At 37.4% G+C, this 20,096-nt stretch overlaps 1 protein-coding gene across 3 annotated transcripts; it reads left to right on the forward strand.

Annotated features, from left to right (window-relative positions):
• Window positions 1–1,138: 1,138 nt before the first annotated feature.
• On the forward strand, window positions 1,139–18,724 carry LOC130746339 (uncharacterized). 3 transcript variants are annotated; one of them, XM_057598933.1, is made up of 19 exons: window positions 1,143–2,442; window positions 2,943–3,254; window positions 3,385–3,624; window positions 3,742–3,859; window positions 4,821–4,978; window positions 10,765–11,398; window positions 12,021–12,085; window positions 12,194–12,295; window positions 12,383–12,525; window positions 13,553–13,608; window positions 13,725–14,386; window positions 14,494–14,684; window positions 14,791–15,097; window positions 15,492–15,779; window positions 15,911–16,020; window positions 16,841–17,171; window positions 17,609–18,016; window positions 18,110–18,350; window positions 18,433–18,724. In XM_057598933.1, exons 1-19 carry the CDS (start codon window positions 1,144–1,146, stop codon window positions 18,456–18,458), a joined length of 5,691 nt encoding a protein of 1,896 aa, XP_057454916.1. In that variant the 5' UTR covers window position 1,143; the 3' UTR covers window positions 18,459–18,724. The 3 variants fall into 3 exon arrangements, with proteins under 3 accessions (XP_057454918.1, XP_057454916.1, XP_057454917.1); XM_057598934.1 differs by having other exon boundaries at window positions 4,836–4,978; XM_057598935.1 differs by lacking the exons at window positions 15,911–16,020; window positions 17,609–18,016; window positions 18,110–18,350; window positions 18,433–18,724 and having other exon boundaries at window positions 1,139–2,442; window positions 16,841–16,974.
• Window positions 18,725–20,096: the final 1,372 nt, after the last annotated feature.

The raw sequence follows: 20,096 nt of genomic DNA on the forward strand, positions 1-20,096 counted from the left end.
TTATTTTTATTAATTAAATTAAAAATTCTGATGTGTTCTCTATTTTAATTTTTTTTTAAATCCATGTCAGCTCATTTAACTCTGTCAGCGTGCCACTTCATCACTCGCCGGAGCTCGGAGCCGGCGAGGACCTGCTCTAAACGCTTTGCATTGATGAGGACGTTTTCCACAAATTTTTCCGGTCAGGGACTTAGATCAGACGACGAGACAAAAACAGGGACTAATTTGATGATTAAGCCTAAAATTTATTCAGGGTTGTCGAAATAAGCATGTGAGTTACTAACCCACAACCCAAATTATATTTATAGGAAGGAAGAAATATGTAAAAATGATAATATGTTCATACCTCATTTTTTATACACCTCATTTCCACATAAATTTATTTTTATCTATTTTCTTTTATCATCTATCACATATGATATTTCTCTCTTACTTTTTCTTTTCTTATTATCTCTCTCATCATTCCACATCTTCTCACATCAAAGTGAGGTGTGAAAATAATACTATTATTCAATACGTAACCGTTTCTAAAATTGGTGACACGATGACAAAATAAAATTATAATATAGAAAAAAAAAATTTGAAGTTTATTCTTTAATTTGATAATTAATTACATCTTCATAGAGACTCGATCTATTATTTTTATTGTCAAAATGTTTTTGGACTTGGAAAAATACTCAAACTTAGCTTGTATCCACATTGATAGATCCATAATCCTAATTAATTAAATTTTTCCGATGGAGAAAAAAAAATCCTAATTAAATAAAAAAGTAAGTGAAAAATCAATCTAGTAAATAATCTAAAATATGATAAAAATATTATAAAATATCTTTTTCATATTCAAACTGAGTAGTCACATTAGACGAATTGTGTCTTTTTTTTCCAGATGAATTGTGTCTAATAAGTAATATAAATTTATTTTGATATCACGGAAAGTTTTGAATCTCTCATTTGTTCCTAGCTTGGACTCATAGGGTTCATTTAGTGAATAAATGTATAATTAAAAACCTTAAATTCATTGGAGGCCTTAAAACCTTATTTTAGAAATCATTAAATTTTAACTACTCTTTTTTTTAAAGAAAATTTTAACTACTCAACTCAGTGAAAGTAGAAGTTAAAATTAAAAACTGAAACTCCTGAGTGATGCAGTCAAACTTAAACATGAGTTCTACTCAGCACCCGACGACAGCTGAATCAACTTCCATGGAGCTCGACCTCCGCTCCTTCATCCCTTCCCTCGCCGCCGACACCGACGACGCCGACGACGGCCCTCACCGGACAATCGACGAAATCCTCAACGAATGCGACACATCCTCTTCCTCATCATCACCCTCTCCTCCCTCTTCTCCCTCACAAACTTCAAACACCAATTCCCAACCCGAACCCGTTCCCTTCTCCCGGGTCAAACCCGCCCAATTCCCCAACCCTACCAGAGCTCCGCGCCCATTCTCCTCCCTTTTGGACCGAATCAGACCCAACGCTAAGCCCGGCGCGGCCCTCGCCGCCGCTGCTGCCGCCTCCCGAGCCGTCCCCACTCCCCATGCCGCCGCGATCATCTCCCGGAGGAAAGTTGTCGCCGATTTGGGGTCCTCGATCGCCGGCGATGATGATGGTGGTTCTGATGTTTCTTCAAAGGGGGAATTGGGCGAGAAAATCGATAGGAAAGTTGAGAACATTGATAACAAGATTGAGGGAAGTGAGAGTGAGGGTTTTTCTTCTGCTGATGCAGAAATTGCAACTGAAGTGGAAGAGTTGAAGGATGGTAGTGCTGACATTCAGGTGCACACTGATTCTTCTCTTGTGAGTGAGGAGAAGAGTGATTTGGATGAATTTCCTGAGAATGATATAGATTCTGCACCTTTTGATGATGTTGGTGGTAGTGGTGAAAAGGGTATTGTTGATTTTGTTGATGTTGGTGAAAAGGGGATCACTGAAGCAGAAGAGCTAGTGAGTGGTAGTGGTTTTGTGGAAGAAGGTATTAGGAATGAGGTGAGTGATGGTGGTGGTGATGATGATGATAGTTCAATAGGTGATGTTGATGTTTCGGAGCTGGTGGAGGAGAGGCTTGAGGAATTGGAAAGCAGAATGGTTGCTGATAGAGCAGAGAAAAAACAAGAGTCTTCAAAGAAGCCACTTGAATTGGCTGAGGAGCTGGAGAAGAAACATGCTTCAACTGGTTTGCATTTGGAAGAGGGTGCTGCAGCCCAGCCGATGAGGCTAGAGGGTGTTCGGAGGGGGTCCACAACATTGGGATACTTTGATGTTGATGCTGATAATGCTGTATCAAGGGTCATTTCATCCCATACCTTCAGGCGTGAGCACGGTTCTGCTCAAGTCTTGGCAGTTCATGCTAATTACATTGCAGTAGGAATGGCCAAAGGTCTAATAGTTGTAGTGCCAAGTAAATATTCCATTCATCATGCAGACAACACCGATGGAAAGGTTGTTTCCTCATTCCATCGAACTTTTCGGATTTGCTCAAGTTCAATGCTCATTGAATTCTAGAAATGTGCACGTTTACCTGCAAGTTTATCTAGTGTGATATGAATAACATTTACAGTTAAATTAAAATTATGTTCACTGCTTTCTTTTAACTTCCTTAATTTTTCCATTAGATCTTGCATAAAGCAGATTCTATCATAGTTTTTACCCAAAATATCCGAGTTGCTTGACATAATGAATGAGAAACTCACAATAGGAATGCAGACGATGTTTCTATTTCAGATAGAAAATAAGAGTTAACAAAAACATAAGTAAGGGCCAACCCCACCCCCACCCCTATCCCCACACACACAGCATAATGATGCTCTTTGAGTGATCATTTGCCCAAATGTATAAATAAATTGGTAATGCTGATCCTTTTTACTTTGGAGCATTTTTTTGATTTGAGTTTTGCTATCAGATGTAGCTTCATTTATCAGTGTATGCCGTTCACTTGTCAGATGTTGATGCTTGCTATACAAGGTGATCGCTCACATGCTCCAGTGACATCCATGTCTTTTAATCAGCAAGGAGACCTTCTTTTAGCTGGTTACGGAGATGGTCATGTTACATTTTGGGATGTACAGAAAGGTGTTGTGGCAAAAGTTATTAATGGAGAGCATACAACACCTGTAGTACATATATTGTTTCTAGGGCAGGATCCTCAGAATAATCGTCAATTTAAAGCTGTTACTGGTGATTGTAAGGGTCTGGTTCTCTTGCACAGTATCTCAGTGGTCCCTTTGCTTAATAGATTCAACATCAAATCTCAGGTAAATTCATATTTTGTATTAATGTGTAATAGATTTAGTCTAGCTTTGTTTTATAGATGACTTATGAATTAATTTCACATCAAATTGCCTCATGCTTCTCTTCTTTATTGGACTTTTATTAATTTTCCAGTGTCTTCTTGATGGGCAAAGAACGGGTTTGGTGCTATCAGCTTCACCACTCATTTTTGATGAATTCAGTGGAAGTGCCTCACCTTATTCTCAGGGAAACACCATGGTCTCGGCCAGCGGTATAAGTAGCATGATGGGAGGTGTTGTTGGGGGAGATGCAGGTTGGAAACTCTTCAATGAAGGCTCTTCTTTGGTTGAAGAAGGTGTGGTTGTATTTGTCACTCATCAAACTGCCTTGGTGGTATGAAATTCAGATATTTGTGCTGGATCTATTTACTTTTTGTCTCGTAATTTTAACTTCAGCTTTGTCAAAACTTTTTATGCTTTGTCTATTGAAGATATTAAATCTTTGTTATAGGTACGCCTGAGTCCTAAATTGGAAGTCTATGCTCAAATCTCTAGGCCAGATGGAATTCGAGAGGGTTCCATGCCATATACTGCATGGAAATACATGGCACAAACAAGTAGTTCTTCTGGTATGGATTCATTTTGTTATAACTAGGTACTGTGCCAGTGCTTTGCATGAGTTACTTATAAATGAAAACCATTAAATTCCATTTATAAAACATTTTTTTATGATACATTAGTTTTAATAGAAAGGAAATCAGAATTAAAGAGATTTATTTTTCAAGACTCAGAGAAAACAAAGCTTCAAGAAGCTTGAGAGCATGTTGCTTCTGGAAGAAGTTTCATGTCAAAATACTCACAAACAAACCTACCCTTACCTAGCAAATAATTTACCAATGGCATAATAGTGTTTCATTTTAATTCTAAGGATGCTAAAGCGTTATCTGAGAAGTTGAAATAATGTAATAGGGGGCCAATTTGAGCATACTGTTGGGATTTGACCAGGAAGTATGGCCTCTTCAAAGTAGTTACCCTTCATGTTTTGCCCATGTTGGACATGTATCTGTGTTGGAAATTTCAGACAATTTTAACTAAATTTACAATTTTTTTCTTTGAAATTTGGAACTTTTATGCTAACCAAAATTACAAGAGAAAAAGGATGACAATCAGATTTCAAGGATGTGCCACGTCAATTAATGAAATTAAATAAAAAGAGAGATTTTTCTCACATCCTTGAAATCTGATTGGTTGACGGTGTAAAAAAACTTTACACCGTCAGTGCATAGAAATTAAACTCAAATTACAATACTATAATAATTAGATAGATGACAACATTTATTATCTTTACATATTCATGCAAACTTTTGGCATTGGTTCTCTCTTTTAATTCAAGATTTATGTTTCCATATTAATTTCACACTGATTTTATATGAATTTTTAAAATCTTCTGTACCCCGTGTCCTTATCGTATTGTATCGATGTCCCATGTCGTGTCATATCCATGTTTTGTAGTTGTTTCACAGATTTTTATAGTCATATAAGTAAAGATTTATGTTGACTTCTTGCTAATTACTGCTTACACACTTGTAGAAAATATGTCCACAGAAACTACTGCAAGAGTTTCATTGCTTGCAATTGCTTGGGAACGGAAAGTTCAGGTTGCAAAATTGGTCAAATCAGAATTAAAAGTATATGGAAAATGGTCTCTTGACAGTGCAGCTATAGGTCTGGCATGGTTGGATGATCAGGTACTAAATCGTCCACTTTTTTTGTCACTGTTTATCTCTTTGCTTGTTAAGAGAATCTGAAGAAAGGGAAAATGAAGAAACTGAAATCATTTCATTGATAATTGCTTCTGATTACAGAGAGTGAAGACTCCTTATATAGGAGATTAACCAACTTGCATTGGAAGCTATCTAGGCAGTTACATCCTAACTGAATTCTAACTGAATTCTAACAACCTAACACCTGTATCTAACAACCTAACAACTGTATCCAGCTGGCATTCCAGCTGGCACAGATCATAACAGAAACTACACATAAGCTATGCGATATGTTTATATCTATTGTTACTTATACACTCTTATACACCCCCGCAAACTGAAGGAGTAGACAACAACCTATGTTTGTCTACTACATTCAGTTTGTCTCTTAATGCAAGAAATCTTGTAGGAGAAAGTGCCTTAGTAAAAATATCAGCTCTTTGATGTTCAGAAGAAACATGTTGAACCAGTAGACTCTTATCTTGGACTTTCTCACGAACAAAGAAGATATCCATCTCCATGTGCTTGGTTCTAGTGTGCAGGATTGGATTATGAGTAAGAAGAACTGTACTCATGTTATCACATAGAACTGTGGGAGCTGTGAAAGGGATTTGAAGCTCAGTTAGAAGAGATTGGACCCACATGAGTTCAGCTGTGGTGTTAGCTAAGCTCCGATACTCAGCCTCTGTGCTGGACCTGGCCACTAATGTTTGTTTCTTGGCAGTCCAAGAAATCAAGTTAGGCCCTAGAAAAACACATGATCCAGAGGTAGATCTTCTATCATCTGGATCAGATCCCCAGTCTGCATCACAGAATGCAGTCAAGGGTAGAGGTTGCCTGAGAGAACACGGCTGAAGAAGAACACCATGAGTGATAGACCCTTTGAGATATCTTAATATCCTCTTGACAGCCTTCCAATGCTCTTCATGAGGCTCAGCCAAAAACTGACACACCTTATTTACAGCAAAGGAGATCTCAGGCCGTGTAATTGTGGCATATTGCAAGGCTCCTACAACACTTCGGTAGAGTGTTGGATCTGTGAGAACAGTACCACCATGCTTTGTAAGCCTTTCACCACATGCCATAGGTGTAGATATGCCTACTGCTTCATGCATATTTGCCTTGGTAAGAAGATCTGAAATGTACTTGGACTGATTTAGTAATAATGTTCCATTGGGCAGATGAGTGACCTGGACTCCCAAGAAGTAGTCTAGTTGGCCTAGCTGTTTGAGCTTAAATGTAGAGTGAAGCTTGTCTACCAGTTGTTGAATGAGAGTCATAGAAGCTCCTGTGATGATTATATCATCCACATAGACTAGCATGTAGATACAACCCTGAGGTGTGTAGTAAGTAAACAAGGATGGATCACATTTGCTGGCTTGAAAACCAAACTGAAGTAGAGCCTCTTTTAATCTATGAAACCAGGCCCTAGGAGCCTGCTTGAGACCATAGAGGGCCTTGTGCAATTTGCACACCAAGTGCTTGTCCCCTTGCTCAAAACCAGGTGGTTGTGTCATGTAGACCTCCTCTTCCAACACACCATTGAGGAAGGCATTGCTGACATCTAATTGCTGAATTTTCCAGCCTCTTGAAATTGCCAAAGAGAGAATTAGCCTAACTGTGATAGGCTTAACTACAGGAGAAAAGGTCTCCGAATAGTCAAAACCATGAACTTGACTATAGCCCTTAGCAACAAGGCGAGCTTTGTACTTGTTAATAGAGCCATCTGGATTTTCTTTAACTCTAAAGATCCACTTGCAACCTACTGCATTTCTGTGAGCTGGCAGTGGAACTAGGGACCAAGTTCCATTGCTCATAAGAGCGTCATATTCCTCTTTCATGGCCTGTAGCCATTTCTCATCTTTCATAGCTTGCTTTACTGTTGTTGGCTCCATATGTGTGAGCAACAATGTTGGATGAAGCCTTGGCTTCACTATCCCTGACTTTGCCCTTGTTTGCATAGGGTGACTGTTATGAACCACTGGAATTGTGGTTGCAGCTGACTCTCCACGAGAAGCTACACCAGAATCTGATGAGGATGCAAGCTGTGAAGGTAAGCTGAGTACTGGTGCAGGATCTGAGACAGCAGCTGTAGGTGAAGAATCTGGAACAGCAGCAGCAGGTGACACTGCTTGAGTAGTAGGTTGTGCAATGGCAGATGCAGTGGAGCCATGATCAAGACTTCCAGAAGAGACAGAATGTTGTGGAGGTGACTGAGATAGTGTTGAAGAGACTAAAGGGATATGAGATGTTGGACATAGAAGATCTGAGGAGAAAATAGGTGATGCAGATTGTGTGGAAAACAACTCAGAGTATGGAAATCGATGTTCATGAAATAGAACATCTTTAGAAACAAAGATCCTACCTGACTGATCTAGACACTTGTAGCCCTTGTGATTGGAAGAATAGCCAAGAAAAACACATTCTTTAGAGTGCAAGGACAGCTTTGTAGAATTATAAGGCCTAAGAAAAGGGAAGCAAGCTGAACCAAAAATTTTAAGACTCTTGAAATCAGGAATTTTTCTATACAATCTAAAATAAGGACTTTCACCATCTAGAGTAGTAGTGGTCATCCTGTTTATGAGATATGTAGCAGTTAGAAAAGCATGATCCCAAAAATGAAGTGGCATATTGGCATGAGCTAACAATGTAAGACCAGTTTCCACTATGTGACGATGCTTTCTCTCCACACTCCCATTTTGATGATGTGTGTGAGGACAAGTGACTCTATGCACAACTCCAAGAGACTGAAAATGTGAGATCAAAGGTTTGAACTCCCCACCCCCATCAGTTTGCACACTCTTGACTTTATGATGAAATTGCAACTCCACCATAGACTGAAAATTTACAAAGGTAGCATAGGTTTCTGATTTTTTCTTTAAGGGGAAAATCCAGGTGAATTTGGAATAAGCATCTACACATGTTAGAAAGTAGGAAAAACCACATGAGGATTCTATGGAGGCTGGTCCCCACAAATCAGCAAAAATTAACTCGAGAGGTTGAGTATATATGGTAGTAGAAGAAAAAGATGGTAATCTATGAGACTTTCCCAAACAACAAGCTTTGCAAAAAGAGAAGACACTTTTATTTCTTGGAATTGGAATATTACACAATGATAGAGTGTTCTTAAGAACATCATGATGGGGATGACCCATCCTATAATGCCACAAATCATAAATGGATGTACTACTACTATTACATGATTCCTGTCCATTACTACTAGATTGTACAGAAACTGAAGACAAAGAACTACTACTACTGCAAGTTTCAGGTGCAGATCCTGAGGTCAAAGTAGTGGCTAAAACTGCCTTATTTATGCTAGACTGAGAAGATAAACCAGGTGAAGAAGAAGCCTGGAACTGAGAGACTTGAACTGCTGGATGTGAAGACAAAGAGACCTGGGAGAGTGGACCATCAAAGTAGTACAAGAAGAAGCTCAGAGGTGTCCTGATGGCGAACACAACAGTAGTTTGCATGAAAAGAGAAGAAAACATTATTATCTTTTGCAAACCTACTAACACTAACAAGATTTTTGGTTATGGAGGGAACGTGAAGAAGTTTCTTAAGAAGTAAAACAGCTTGAGGATTAAAGATAGAAGAGAGAGTGGCTGTACCTATGGACTGAATTGGAAGACCTTGACCATTCCCCATGTGTATCTGCTCTTGTGTGGCCATTGGTGAGTTATCCACGAACACTGTTGGATTATTTGTGACATGATGAGTAGCTCCTGAATCTGGATACCAGGTCACTGGAGAGGTAGAATGAAACGGAGCCTGTGCTGGAACAGCAGCTAGCAATGCCTGTGGTCGTGCAGCTTGTTGAGATTGTTGTTGTAGAGGCCTTTGAATTGCAGGTGTAAGCTGCATAGGGTTCTGATTGTAAGCTGGAACAGGTGAATTCCAAAATCCTTGTGGTGGTTGCATGAGATTAGAAGAGGAACCATATGATGATGGTGATGGTGATGGAACACACCAAGGAGGCCACTGTGGAAACCCAGCAGGTGCAGAGACACCATGTCCATAAGGTGGGAACATCTGTCCATAGGGAGAAAACCCTAGATTTGCAAAAGAGGGAAAACCCCCAAATTGATTTGGGGAAAACCCTAAATTTGTTCCAGAAGCTTGAAATTGAGCACCAAAACCATTGTTAGATGCAGAATTACCAGAATTGGGCACAGAATTGACTCCTGTAGGACGAGACCAGCATGAGGCAGCATCATGTCCCCACTTGCTACAGTAGGAACACTGAACATTCCTTCCTCTGCCACGACCACGTCCTCTCCCATAGCCACTGGAGTTGCGATCTCCAGAGTGATGGTCGCGATCTCCACCTTGATCTCCAGAAGCAGATTCCGATAAAGAACCTGATGGAGAAGCCCACACTGCTGCTGGTGATGGCGGAGCAACAGCAACTGCAGCAACCGGAGCAGTGACTGGAATCGCCGGCGAGATGGGAGTTGGATTGACAGATTGAGGAGTCGCATGAGCTAAGAATGCCGATGCAGTGGTTTCTGCAAGATTTTTCTTCTTCATGCGCTCAAATCGAGCTTCATGTGCGATAACCATTGCCTCCACCTCTGAGATAGTGAAGAAGGAATCGCGACTGTAAATCACAGTCATGAGAGCACTGTATTCATCTGTGAGACCATCAAAGATTGCTTCTAGATGATCACGAAAGAGAACTGGTTCTCCAATCGAAGCAAGTGTGTTGACAATAGTCTTGATCCTTTGAAGATATTCTGATGCAGTTTTCGAACCCTTGGTGATGTTCTTCAACTCACTCCTCAATTGTGCAGACTGAGCACGAGATTGAGCATTGAAGAAGCTGTGAATTTCTTCCCAAACTTGCCAAGAATGAACACATTGAATGACATTAGGAAGAATTGAAGTAGATAGAGTAGAAAGAAGCCACGTAAACAAACTCGAATCCTGTTGTTCCCATGCTGTATATGCAGGATTCACATTCTCTGCTACTCGATCTTCATCAGTGAGAAATTTGTCTGGAATTTGTGGATCTTGTACGAATCTTTGAAGCTTGTGTGATCTGATGACACCTTCAACTTGCTGTTTCCATGAATAGAAATTGGAAGCATCAAGTTTGATGCTCAATTTGTGAGAGAAGGTTTGAACAGAATTCGCAGAAGAAGAAGACAGGGGAGAAGAAGAAGAATCCATAGCCATGGATCTTAGGCTCTGATACCATATTAGAAATTAGGAGGCCTATACTCAACCACAAAAGCTAGCTCAAGAGTTGAGGTTTGCACTACCCTTATAAAGCTTATCTTGGCTCTATCTCTAGCCAATGTGGGACTTCTAACACACCCCCTCACGTCCAAGATTGAACAGACTGGAACGTGGGATAACAACGGGTGGCCCAAATATGGGTGGTAACCACAACAAATGGATCTAGGATAGGCTCTGATACCATGTTAAGAGAATCTGAAGAAAGGGAAAATGAAGAAACTGAAATCATTTCATTGATAATTGCTTCTGATTACAGAGAGTGAAGACTCCTTATATAGGAGATTAACCAACTTGCATTGGAAGCTATCTAGGCAGTTACATCCTAACTGAATTCTAACTGAATTCTAACAACCTAACAACTGTATCTAACAACCTAACAACTGTATCCAGCTGGCATTCCAGCTGGCACAGATCATAACAGAAACTACACATAAGCTATGCGATATGTTTATATCTATTGTTACTTATACACTCTTATATTGCTTCTTAATAATAAGGGTATTTAAAAGGATATTACACTTGCTCAGATGCTGGTAGTTCTCACTTCAACTGGACAACTGTATTTATTTGCCAAGGATGGAACTGTGATTCATCAAACCAGCTTTGCTGCAGATGGTATTGGAGGAGATGATCTAGTTTCTTATCATACACACTTGATCAATATATTTGGGAACCCTGAGAAAGCTTATCATAACTCTGTTGCTATAAGAGGAGCTTCTATTTATGTACTTGGTCCAGCACATCTTCTTGTTTCCCGTCTTCTCCCTTGGAAAGAGCGTATCTTGGTTTTACGGAAAGCGGGTGATTGGATGGGTGCCTTGAACATGGCAATGACTCTTTATGATGGCCATGCTCACGGAGTTGTTGATCTTCCTAGAACCTTGGATGCTGTACATGAGGCCATAATGCCCTTCTTGGTGGAGTTGCTTACATCATATGTAGATGAAGTTTTCTCCTATGTTTCAGTCGCATTCCGCAGCCAAATTGGAAAACTGGACCAATCCAATAATTCGAATAATAGAAGCAATTCAGTGCATTCTGAGATAAAGGAGCAATACACCCGTGTTGGTGGAGTTGCTGTTGAATTTTGTTGTCATATCAAACGGACAGACATTCTTTTTGATAAATTTTTTTCCAAGTTCGTGGATGTTCAACAGAGAGGTATTGCTTTGTCTTGTGCCATAATACCATGAATTTTACAAATAGATATGGGTTAGCTCTAAAGACGATGATGAGTGGGAAAAAAAACTAATCCATTTTGTTATTTAACGTAGGCAGAACTTCACACTATACTTACCAAAACAAAAGAGTAATTACATCTTATATATTACTTGGTTGTATCAAAGTTTCTATCTCTGCGATTTAAATCAATGCTTACAATTTTTCAAACATGAAAACAACAAGAATCTTCTATTCACTGTATCATCTTTTTCCTTTTGTAATATGAATAATACTGTTATCCATTTTGAGCTATTAAACTTGTATAATACTATTTCTTTTTTAATCAACTACCACAAGATAGTTTTTAATCAACTACACTTTTCAGTTTCTCTCTCTGTTAGAAATTATTACTTAGTCACTGAAAGTAAAATTTTCTACTTTTATCTATCAATGGTTGTAAAGTTAAAGGGGTGCTGTACCGAAGCTATTTCTGGCAGTGAAGTTATTTAATTGTCATCAGCTAGGAAAGATGAATAGCTTGTGGGGATGCTCTCACATTATTTATCTATCCTTTTCCAATTTCAAATGGCTGACAGTGCTAGGACTTTGTACTTTTTTCCAGAAACATTTTTGGAGCTTCTGGAGCCATATATTTTGAAGGACATGCTTGGATCTCTACCTCCTGAGGTAATAGATCATGTTATGCTTTTTGGTTATTGATATTTACTATTTAGTTTTCAAACTTATATTCTCAACTGGTAAAATATCTTCTTTATGTTTTGTCCATTCCTCAAGATTATGCAAGAACTGGTAGAATATTATAGCACCAAAGGGTGGTTACAGAGAGTTGAGCAATGTGTACTTCACATGGATATTTCATCCTTGGATTTTAATCAGGTTCTTGTTAGATCTTTTCAAATATTTTTTCTTGTCATTAATTTTTAATTGTACAATTGCTGAGTGGCTAATTGGTACTATTTTTAGGTTGTCAGATTATGCCGGGAGCATGGACTATATAGTGCCCTAGTGTATCTCTTCAATAAAGGATTAGATGATTTTAGGGCACCTCTGGAGGAGCTGTTTGCAGTCTTGCAAAATAGCCAGAAAGAAATTGCTATTGCACTTGGGTATGTTGCTCTTATCTTATCTATTCTGTTATTCTTATTTTGTTTTCTCAACATCCATTTGTGACAAATGAAAAGTCACAGGCCAAGTGTTGGATTTATGCAATTTGTTTATATCAATGATTTGTTTTTAAAACATGTTTAACAAAAAAGGGAAAACTATTTGAATGAGATGTTTTTTGTGGTCGAAAAACCTATGACTTGAAAATTCTAAACAAAACAAAATACATCTCTGAGATGTTTTGCAAGGTTAGTTTTAAAAACTACAAACAAACTAATTTTCAGAACAATTACTATCAAATAAGTATTTTCTCCTTTTTTATTTTTAAAAACTAAAATCTATTTTATAAAACAATAATCAGATAGTCCTCAAGTCTTTCTTTGTGAGAAATGTAACTAGTATAGTCAGAGAAGAGAACACACTGAGGTGGTGGCTATGCCAGTAATGGGAATCTCTCTAAAACATTCCTAATTCAGATATCCATTCCCCCTCTTCCTACCTCCCATGCGAGTTGGGACATAGAAAAAGTGACCATTTCTTATTCATTAGTAATAGTAGCCAATAAAAGAAGGGATTATATTAAAAATATGCTTGAACAGAATCTTCTATACGCACAGCCTTCATGTTCATTGACCTCCTTTTTAGTGGTGAAAAAAATTAGGCATTTGTATAAGAAAATTGATTGGGAAATTGGTTAAAATTAGTTGATGGCTTTATCTCTACTAGTAAGAAGCAAGTAAAGAGGGGCGCTGTGGGGTGCTAGCACCTTCCCCACGTGTAATAGACTTCCGGACCTTGATCTGGTTTCTTTTTGTCTGTTTTGGGATTTTCTAGTGTTTTTCCCTAAAAAACATTGGTGGCGACTCTACTGATACTGATTTGTTTATTGTGCCATCATGCCACGACGTACATGAAAACTGGCAGATTTTATTCGCTACATTTTTTGAAAGTGAAAATTGTTAGGTTTGTCTTAGCTTGAGAGCAGTGGTTAAGTATTTATTTTTCTTCTTTTGCCTCTCCTTTTAACAGGTATAGAATGCTAGTTTATCTCAAATACTGCTTTACAGGTCTTGCCTTTCCACCAGGTAATTTTTCCTGTTATTTTATCTTTCTTTATTTATTTATTTTTATTTATTTTATGCTTTAAATGTATTGCAATGATACTGCATAAAGATTATTCATCTGTTACATGTAATTGTAGGCCATGGAACTATTTCTTCTAAACGCTTGCCATCTCTTAGAAAAGAACTTGTAGAGTTTTTGTTAGAGGACTCCAGATCTCTGAAACCACAGACAGTGTCAGACATTACATCCAGAAAGCCATACCTATATCTTTATCTTTTGTTAGAGTTAGACACTGAAGCAACATTAGACGTCCTCAGACGTGCTTTCGTGGAAGATGAAATTTCAAATGCCTGCTCGTCTTCACCGGATTCAGTCGATGGACCTATTGAAGAAGCACAAAAAGAAAATAATGTTGCTGAAACTCAAAATACTTTAGTTCAGAACACAGTAGATGCTCTCATACAAATAATTGATATGAATATTGTTCCAACTGATACAACCTCTTTCAGTGCTGATAATGAGTTAATGAAAGAGTGGCCTTCGAAGGACATAGGTTATATGTTTGAGTTCATTGCATATTATGTTGCTCTCCAAAGAGCTAAAGTTTCTAAGGGTGTGCTGTGTCAAATGTTGGAATATTTGACATCAGATAATCACTTTTCAAATAATGTTTCTGTTGATAGTTCAAGCCCAAAAATTAGAGAGAAGCAAGTGCTTTCTCTTCTGGAAGTACTTCCAGAGTCAGAATGGGATGCGTCATTTGTGCTAGAGCTATGTGAGAGCGCCAAATATCATCAGGTAGGTACATTGTCCATTTGTTGATATTATCTTCAGAAGCATAGTAGTACAAAGTATTGACATATGCCTAGTTAAGCAAATTTTACCAACTCTTTTGTTGGGTTTAGGTTTGTGGGTTGATTCATACCATCAGACATGAGTATGTGGCTGCATTGGATAGTTATATGAAAGATGTAGATGAGCCTGTTCATGCCTTCTCCTTTATCAACAAAGTGTTCTCAGAGTTGACTGACAAGGACCATACTGCTATTCGATCAGCAGTCTTATCCAGAATTCCTGATTTGGTTGAACTAAGCAGGTAATCCTCTTACTTAGCTATGCTCAAGTTAGTTGGATTCCTTCATAGAATTTATGGTTTCTTTGTTTTCATTTATGTAATAATATTTATTTTTATTTGCTTGCAGGGAAGGAGCATTCCATATGGTTATCAGTCATTTTAGTGATGAAAGTTCCCGTATCATCTCTGAACTCCATTCTCATCGAAGAAGTCTTTTCCTTTATTTAAAGACACTCATTGAGCTTCACTTATTTGGCACGCTAGACTTGTCTAATATGAGAAAGGTTGATATTATGAATCCCTGTAATGGAAAGCAAGTTATGGATCTCCCACAAGAAGTCCGTTATTACTTAGAGAATATATCCCATTTTCCCAAGTACATGCGTGAAAATCCTATTCAAGTGTCTGATGATCTTATTGAGCTTTACCTAGAGGTGAGTTTTTGTACCAATGTTTTTGCATGAACAGGTAGTTTGATTTTTAATTTAATTCTTTTTGACATCTAGAACTAACTTGATTGTTTAGGCTTGATGATGATATGTGTTTTTTGTTGTTCTTGGGATGTATCATGCGCCAAATTATGTGATTACTGCTTTCTATCTCATTTAATCTTTCATATCTCAGTAGGATTGCTGTGGAGATATGGACCTTATTTCATGTATATCTTTTTAAGTGTGGTTTAGGCTTCTTTATCCTCTCATGTTTGGTAAAAAAAAAAAATTTTATAGTAAGGGAATTTATCGCCTTAGTTCTTAGCTTCTAACAAGAACATAGTTTAATTTTTTTCATGTTCTGATACATAGTTTTTTTTATGTTTTAATTTTGCAGTTATTATGCCAGTATGAAGGTGGTTCAGTTCTCAAGTTTCTGGAAACATTTGATAGCTATCGCGTGGAGCATTGTTTACACCTGTGCCAAGAATATGGCATTGTAGATGCTGCTGCTTTCTTATTAGAAAGGGTTGGTGATGTTGGTAGTGCTCTTCTACTTACACTTTCTGATCTGAATGGTAAATTTGTTGAGCTTGATGCTGCTGTGGAAGCTGTAGTTTTAAACCATCGCAAGGGTGGTTCTTCCCATATGGAAGTATTCAACAAAGTTTTAACAACAAAAGAGGTGTGTATAAATGTTCCTGGAGTTACAACGTTTTAGTGAAGCTCTAAAACTTTATGTTTGCTTTGATGGGTGTGCTCGTATGTTTGTATATAGTAGGTAAGCTAATGTTTTAATGGTTACTAATCCAATAGGTGAATGACATACACAATTTATTGCATGCCTGTATTGGTCTGTGTCAGCGGAACACTCCTCGTCTAAATCCCGAGGAGTCAGAGGCACATTGGTTTAAATTACTTGACTCGTAAGTGTAGTATCAATATACATTTCCTTTCATGTCCTTCTTTATTAATTTATTTGTTGTTTAGTGCTTTAGTTAGACGGGATTTTATTATTTTCTAATAATCTTGTTACCAACATACTTGTACCGGATATAGTTCATCATATCCATGATAAGATGCAAAAAATGAAACTTGTTCAAATTGCTGCTTTTTGTGCGGTGAATATTAGAAAGGAGGGACTGAAAAATACACGGGTCAATTTATTGATTTTAAGAGGATGAAGTAATGGTTTCAAAGTATTCCTAACTACTATGGAGTAGGGTACACCCTTCATTTAGCACTGGATCATAAAGGCATTGATTAGTGCTGCTTCTGTAGAAAGGAGCAGTGCTTGAAGCATATCCAATTGATAATTGGTAAATATTAAGATAATTTACTTGCATGTGTTTTTCAGTTCCTCGGAATAATCACTAATCACTTTAAGTGGCTTGTAATCTCATTTGTAAGGTAAAATTAAACTTTGTTTACACATTAATGTGGTGTAGCAAAGAAATTATGTGGATTTTTTGTTGGAGCTTTGGGGGGTGGGGGGACCTCCTTTCTTGCCTTTTGGGTATAACCTAGATTCTACAGCCAAGCGGGGATGTAAGAAGGGAAATACTAAAAGGACTTTTTTACTATGGTAAATGATCAATGAACCATAAAAGTGACTGACAGAGTTCTACAGAGTACAGATTTTGAGTTAATGGTCAATGAACTAAATGTCTGAAGAACAAGCTTTGTCTCTGACATATGAGAGATCTTTCAGTAGTGACTAGTAACTAACCTTTGATTTTCATGCAGGTTTTGTGACCCACTGATGGATTCATATGCTGAAGACAGAGCACGTGAAAGAAATAATTATTCTGGAATGCTAACTGGATCAGTGGATTCGCACCTGGACAAAGATACACATAAAAGCAATTGGAAAATTTCGATGTCTCGAAATGGTCATATCTTGAGAAAATTGCTTTCCCAGTTCATTAAAGAGATTGTAGAGGGAATGATAGGTTTTGTTCACCTTCCGACTATCATGGCCAAACTCTTGTCTGATAATGGTAGTCAAGAATTTGGCTATTTTAAACTTACCATATTGGGCATGCTGGGAACATATGGCTTTGAAAGAAGAATTCTGGTAAGGTTAACTTTTCCAATTTTGTTTAATTTAATTTTAAAATTTGATTCACTGATCAAGCTTTGCGAAGTATATTAACCTTCATACATTTACTACGGCAATTTATTAACTGAAGCTTTGGATAGAATGTTGTCAAAATCTTCTCCAAGAAACATGACAAGAAGTGTTCAATCTAAAATTTCTATTAAATATTATTATTTAGGAGTTGAGATATTGTTGTATTAGTATTGTACGAGTTTCATCATGTATAGGTATAAAGAATGCTGCAACTGTTTGCTTGATGCATTTTATTTTTCACGTTCTTCATGCTAAATTATGCTCTGACTTGCATCATGGCTCTGACTTGAGAACAGAATGAACTTCCTCATTGTATAAATATGACTTCCATTTGTAAGCTTTGTCCTGATTTCTTCTCTTGCTTCTTTTGTTGCAAACAGGATGCTGCCAAATCCTTGATAGAGGATGATACATTTTATACCATGAGTTTACTCAAAAAAGGGGCCTCTCATGGATTTGCTCCCAGGAATTTAGTGTGCTGTATTTGTAATTGCCTCCTTACAAAGAACTCAGTTAGCTCTGGAATTCGAATTTTCAACTGTGGCCATGCAATCCACCTCCAATGTGAAGGTTCAGAAGCGGAGTCATCAAGCAAAGGATCTTCATCTGGTTGCCCTGTATGTTTGCCTAGCCAGAAATCCAAGCAGTCTAGAAACAAATTAGTCATGGCAGAGAATGGATTGGTCAACAAATTCTCATCAAGACGCCAACACCCTCATGGAAGTACTATTTATCTACACGACAATGATTTTTCAGAGAGTACATATGGACAGCAACAGATATCACGGGTAAAATATAAAAAACCTGCACACCCTCTCATCAATATATTGGGCCTTATCCATGAATTTCCAGACTTCTAATATTTGATCTTGCTTCTGCAGTTTGAGATATTGAACAGCTTGCAGAAAAATCAGAGATTTATGCAAATAGAGAACTTGCCTCAGTTGAGGCTTGCTCCACCTGCTGTGTACCATGAAAAGGTAAGTAAAGTAACAGACTTTCTGACTGGAGAAAGCAGCAATAGATCTGCAGCCACCGAGAAACAAAGTAGAAACAAGCAGAACCGAGAGCTGAGAGTTAAGGGTTCATCAATTCGGTTTCCTTTAAAATCAAGTATATTCGGTAAGTAATGTTTTCTTAACAAAGTTAAGGTTAACAAAGTTCAGTGGTGCTTGATTCTGATACAAGGGAAACTTGTCTGCAGGAAAAGAGAAGACAAATAAGCGGTGACTAGCTGTTATTTAAGAACAAGAGAACGGTGTCGGCAAGAGAGATCATGCACTAACAATTGTACAGGCTAACAGCAGATTTCTTCTTCCCTCTTAGGCTGTCTGTAAAGCTACGAGATTTGATGTATCTCAACCCATTTTTATTCTATTGTAACTTTTTCTAACTGTACATTACATGTAAATGATTGTTGTATATACAATACACAAGGTTTTGTATATGCACAATGAAAAGCCATTTAATTTAATGAGTTTAGGATATTCGAATCATGTGATGAGGAAACATTTTTCTGTCTCTTTTTCCTTTCTTTCATCCTTTCCTGTTTTTTAGCTCCTTCCAGATTTTTTTTATTTCTTGTATTTATAAAGCGAGTGTTTTTGTTATTCTCTTGTTTCCAAAGAAAACTAAGTGCTTGTCATGTTGTCAATATGTTTGTGTGTTCACGCATTTCCGTAATCAGTTTCGAGACAGTTAGCTTAAGTTTGTTAGCTGTAAGATTCTAATTCAATCGGTTATGGTGATTGCTACACATGCAACACACCCTTGTAGATATTGTGAGCATTACATCAATAGAAATTAACTTAATATTTTACCAATTCTACAAAGCACTTTATAATTCGAAAATGTTGTTGCTGGTTAAAATTCTATGTGTGAATTCTCTACAAAAGCTTTACCACTATCACCCATCTTAGAGAATACAAGAGCGTGAGAATGTGACAAGTGACACTCCCACGAATTTTCATATTTTTTGAAAATTTAAAATTAGTAAAATTCTAAAATTTAACCATTAGATGTGAGGCATAATTAATTTAGTGCTCTTTATTTCCAATCTTAAAAATTCAAATTATTTGAAGTAACAATTTCAATATTATTTTTTTTGGTTATTAAAATTTCAATATTTTTAACCCTTAAATAAATAATTACATTTAATGTACTCTTTTTTTTTTTTAAGTTCAAATTCAAAAATCAAATGTACGTCTTTTATTTTTATTTTAACTCAAAATCAAATGGATGTCTGACGCCATTAAATTATGAAACTACAAATTATATATCTCATACAATTAATTGTTGGAAGTTTAATTTAGTCAATACAATTAATTACATGTCGCCGAATAATAGTTAAAGTGCTAAAAGCTGGGGCCTGGGTGCCGTAGTCTGAGGAGGGGAAGTCCAAGATTCAATCCTTAGAGAGTATAATTTATCTTTTCGATGTAAAGAAAAATACAATTAATTACATTTATAAATATGATTTTCATACAAATAATTATGAAACAACCAATTAATGATTATGATTTTTGCTTCTTCAAATCAAGGGGTACATATGAGTTATTGGTTGATTCTTTTGTTTCTTATTGGATTTAAATCCTCTCCACTTGTTCTCTCTCCTGCAGCCTCTTCAGCACTTATAGCTAGTGACCCTTTGATTGATCAAACGGTGCAGCCAAATAAAGTTTATTTTTTATTTTTTTTGGTAACATGGAGGGGCTAAGCCCCGAAGCCTAAACTAAGACTTGCCTAGGAAGAGAAGCTCCTGAAGAGTCACCCGGCAGAAGTAGGTAGCAGCCGGGGGGGAGGGGGGGTCAACAGAGTGGCCTAAGTTCGCCAGAAAATCGACAACGACATTCCCCTGCCTTCGCATGT

The sequence above is a fragment of the Lotus japonicus genome, chromosome 3 (genome assembly GCF_012489685.1).
Source record: "Lotus japonicus ecotype B-129 chromosome 3, LjGifu_v1.2".
Classification (NCBI taxonomy): domain Eukaryota; kingdom Viridiplantae; phylum Streptophyta; class Magnoliopsida; order Fabales; family Fabaceae; genus Lotus; species Lotus japonicus.

Coding starts and splice junctions, on each gene's coding strand:
- LOC130746339 (XM_057598933.1), top strand. CDS start 1,144: ATGCAGTCAAACTTAAACATGAGTTCTACTCAGCACCCGACGACAGCT. Junction 13,609..13,724: donor AGGTCTTGCCTTTCCACCAG/GTAATTTTTCCT, acceptor ATGTAATTGTAG/GCCATGGAACTATTTCTTCT. Junction 18,017..18,109: donor GACAGCAACAGATATCACGG/GTAAAATATAAA, acceptor TTGCTTCTGCAG/TTTGAGATATTGAACAGCTT.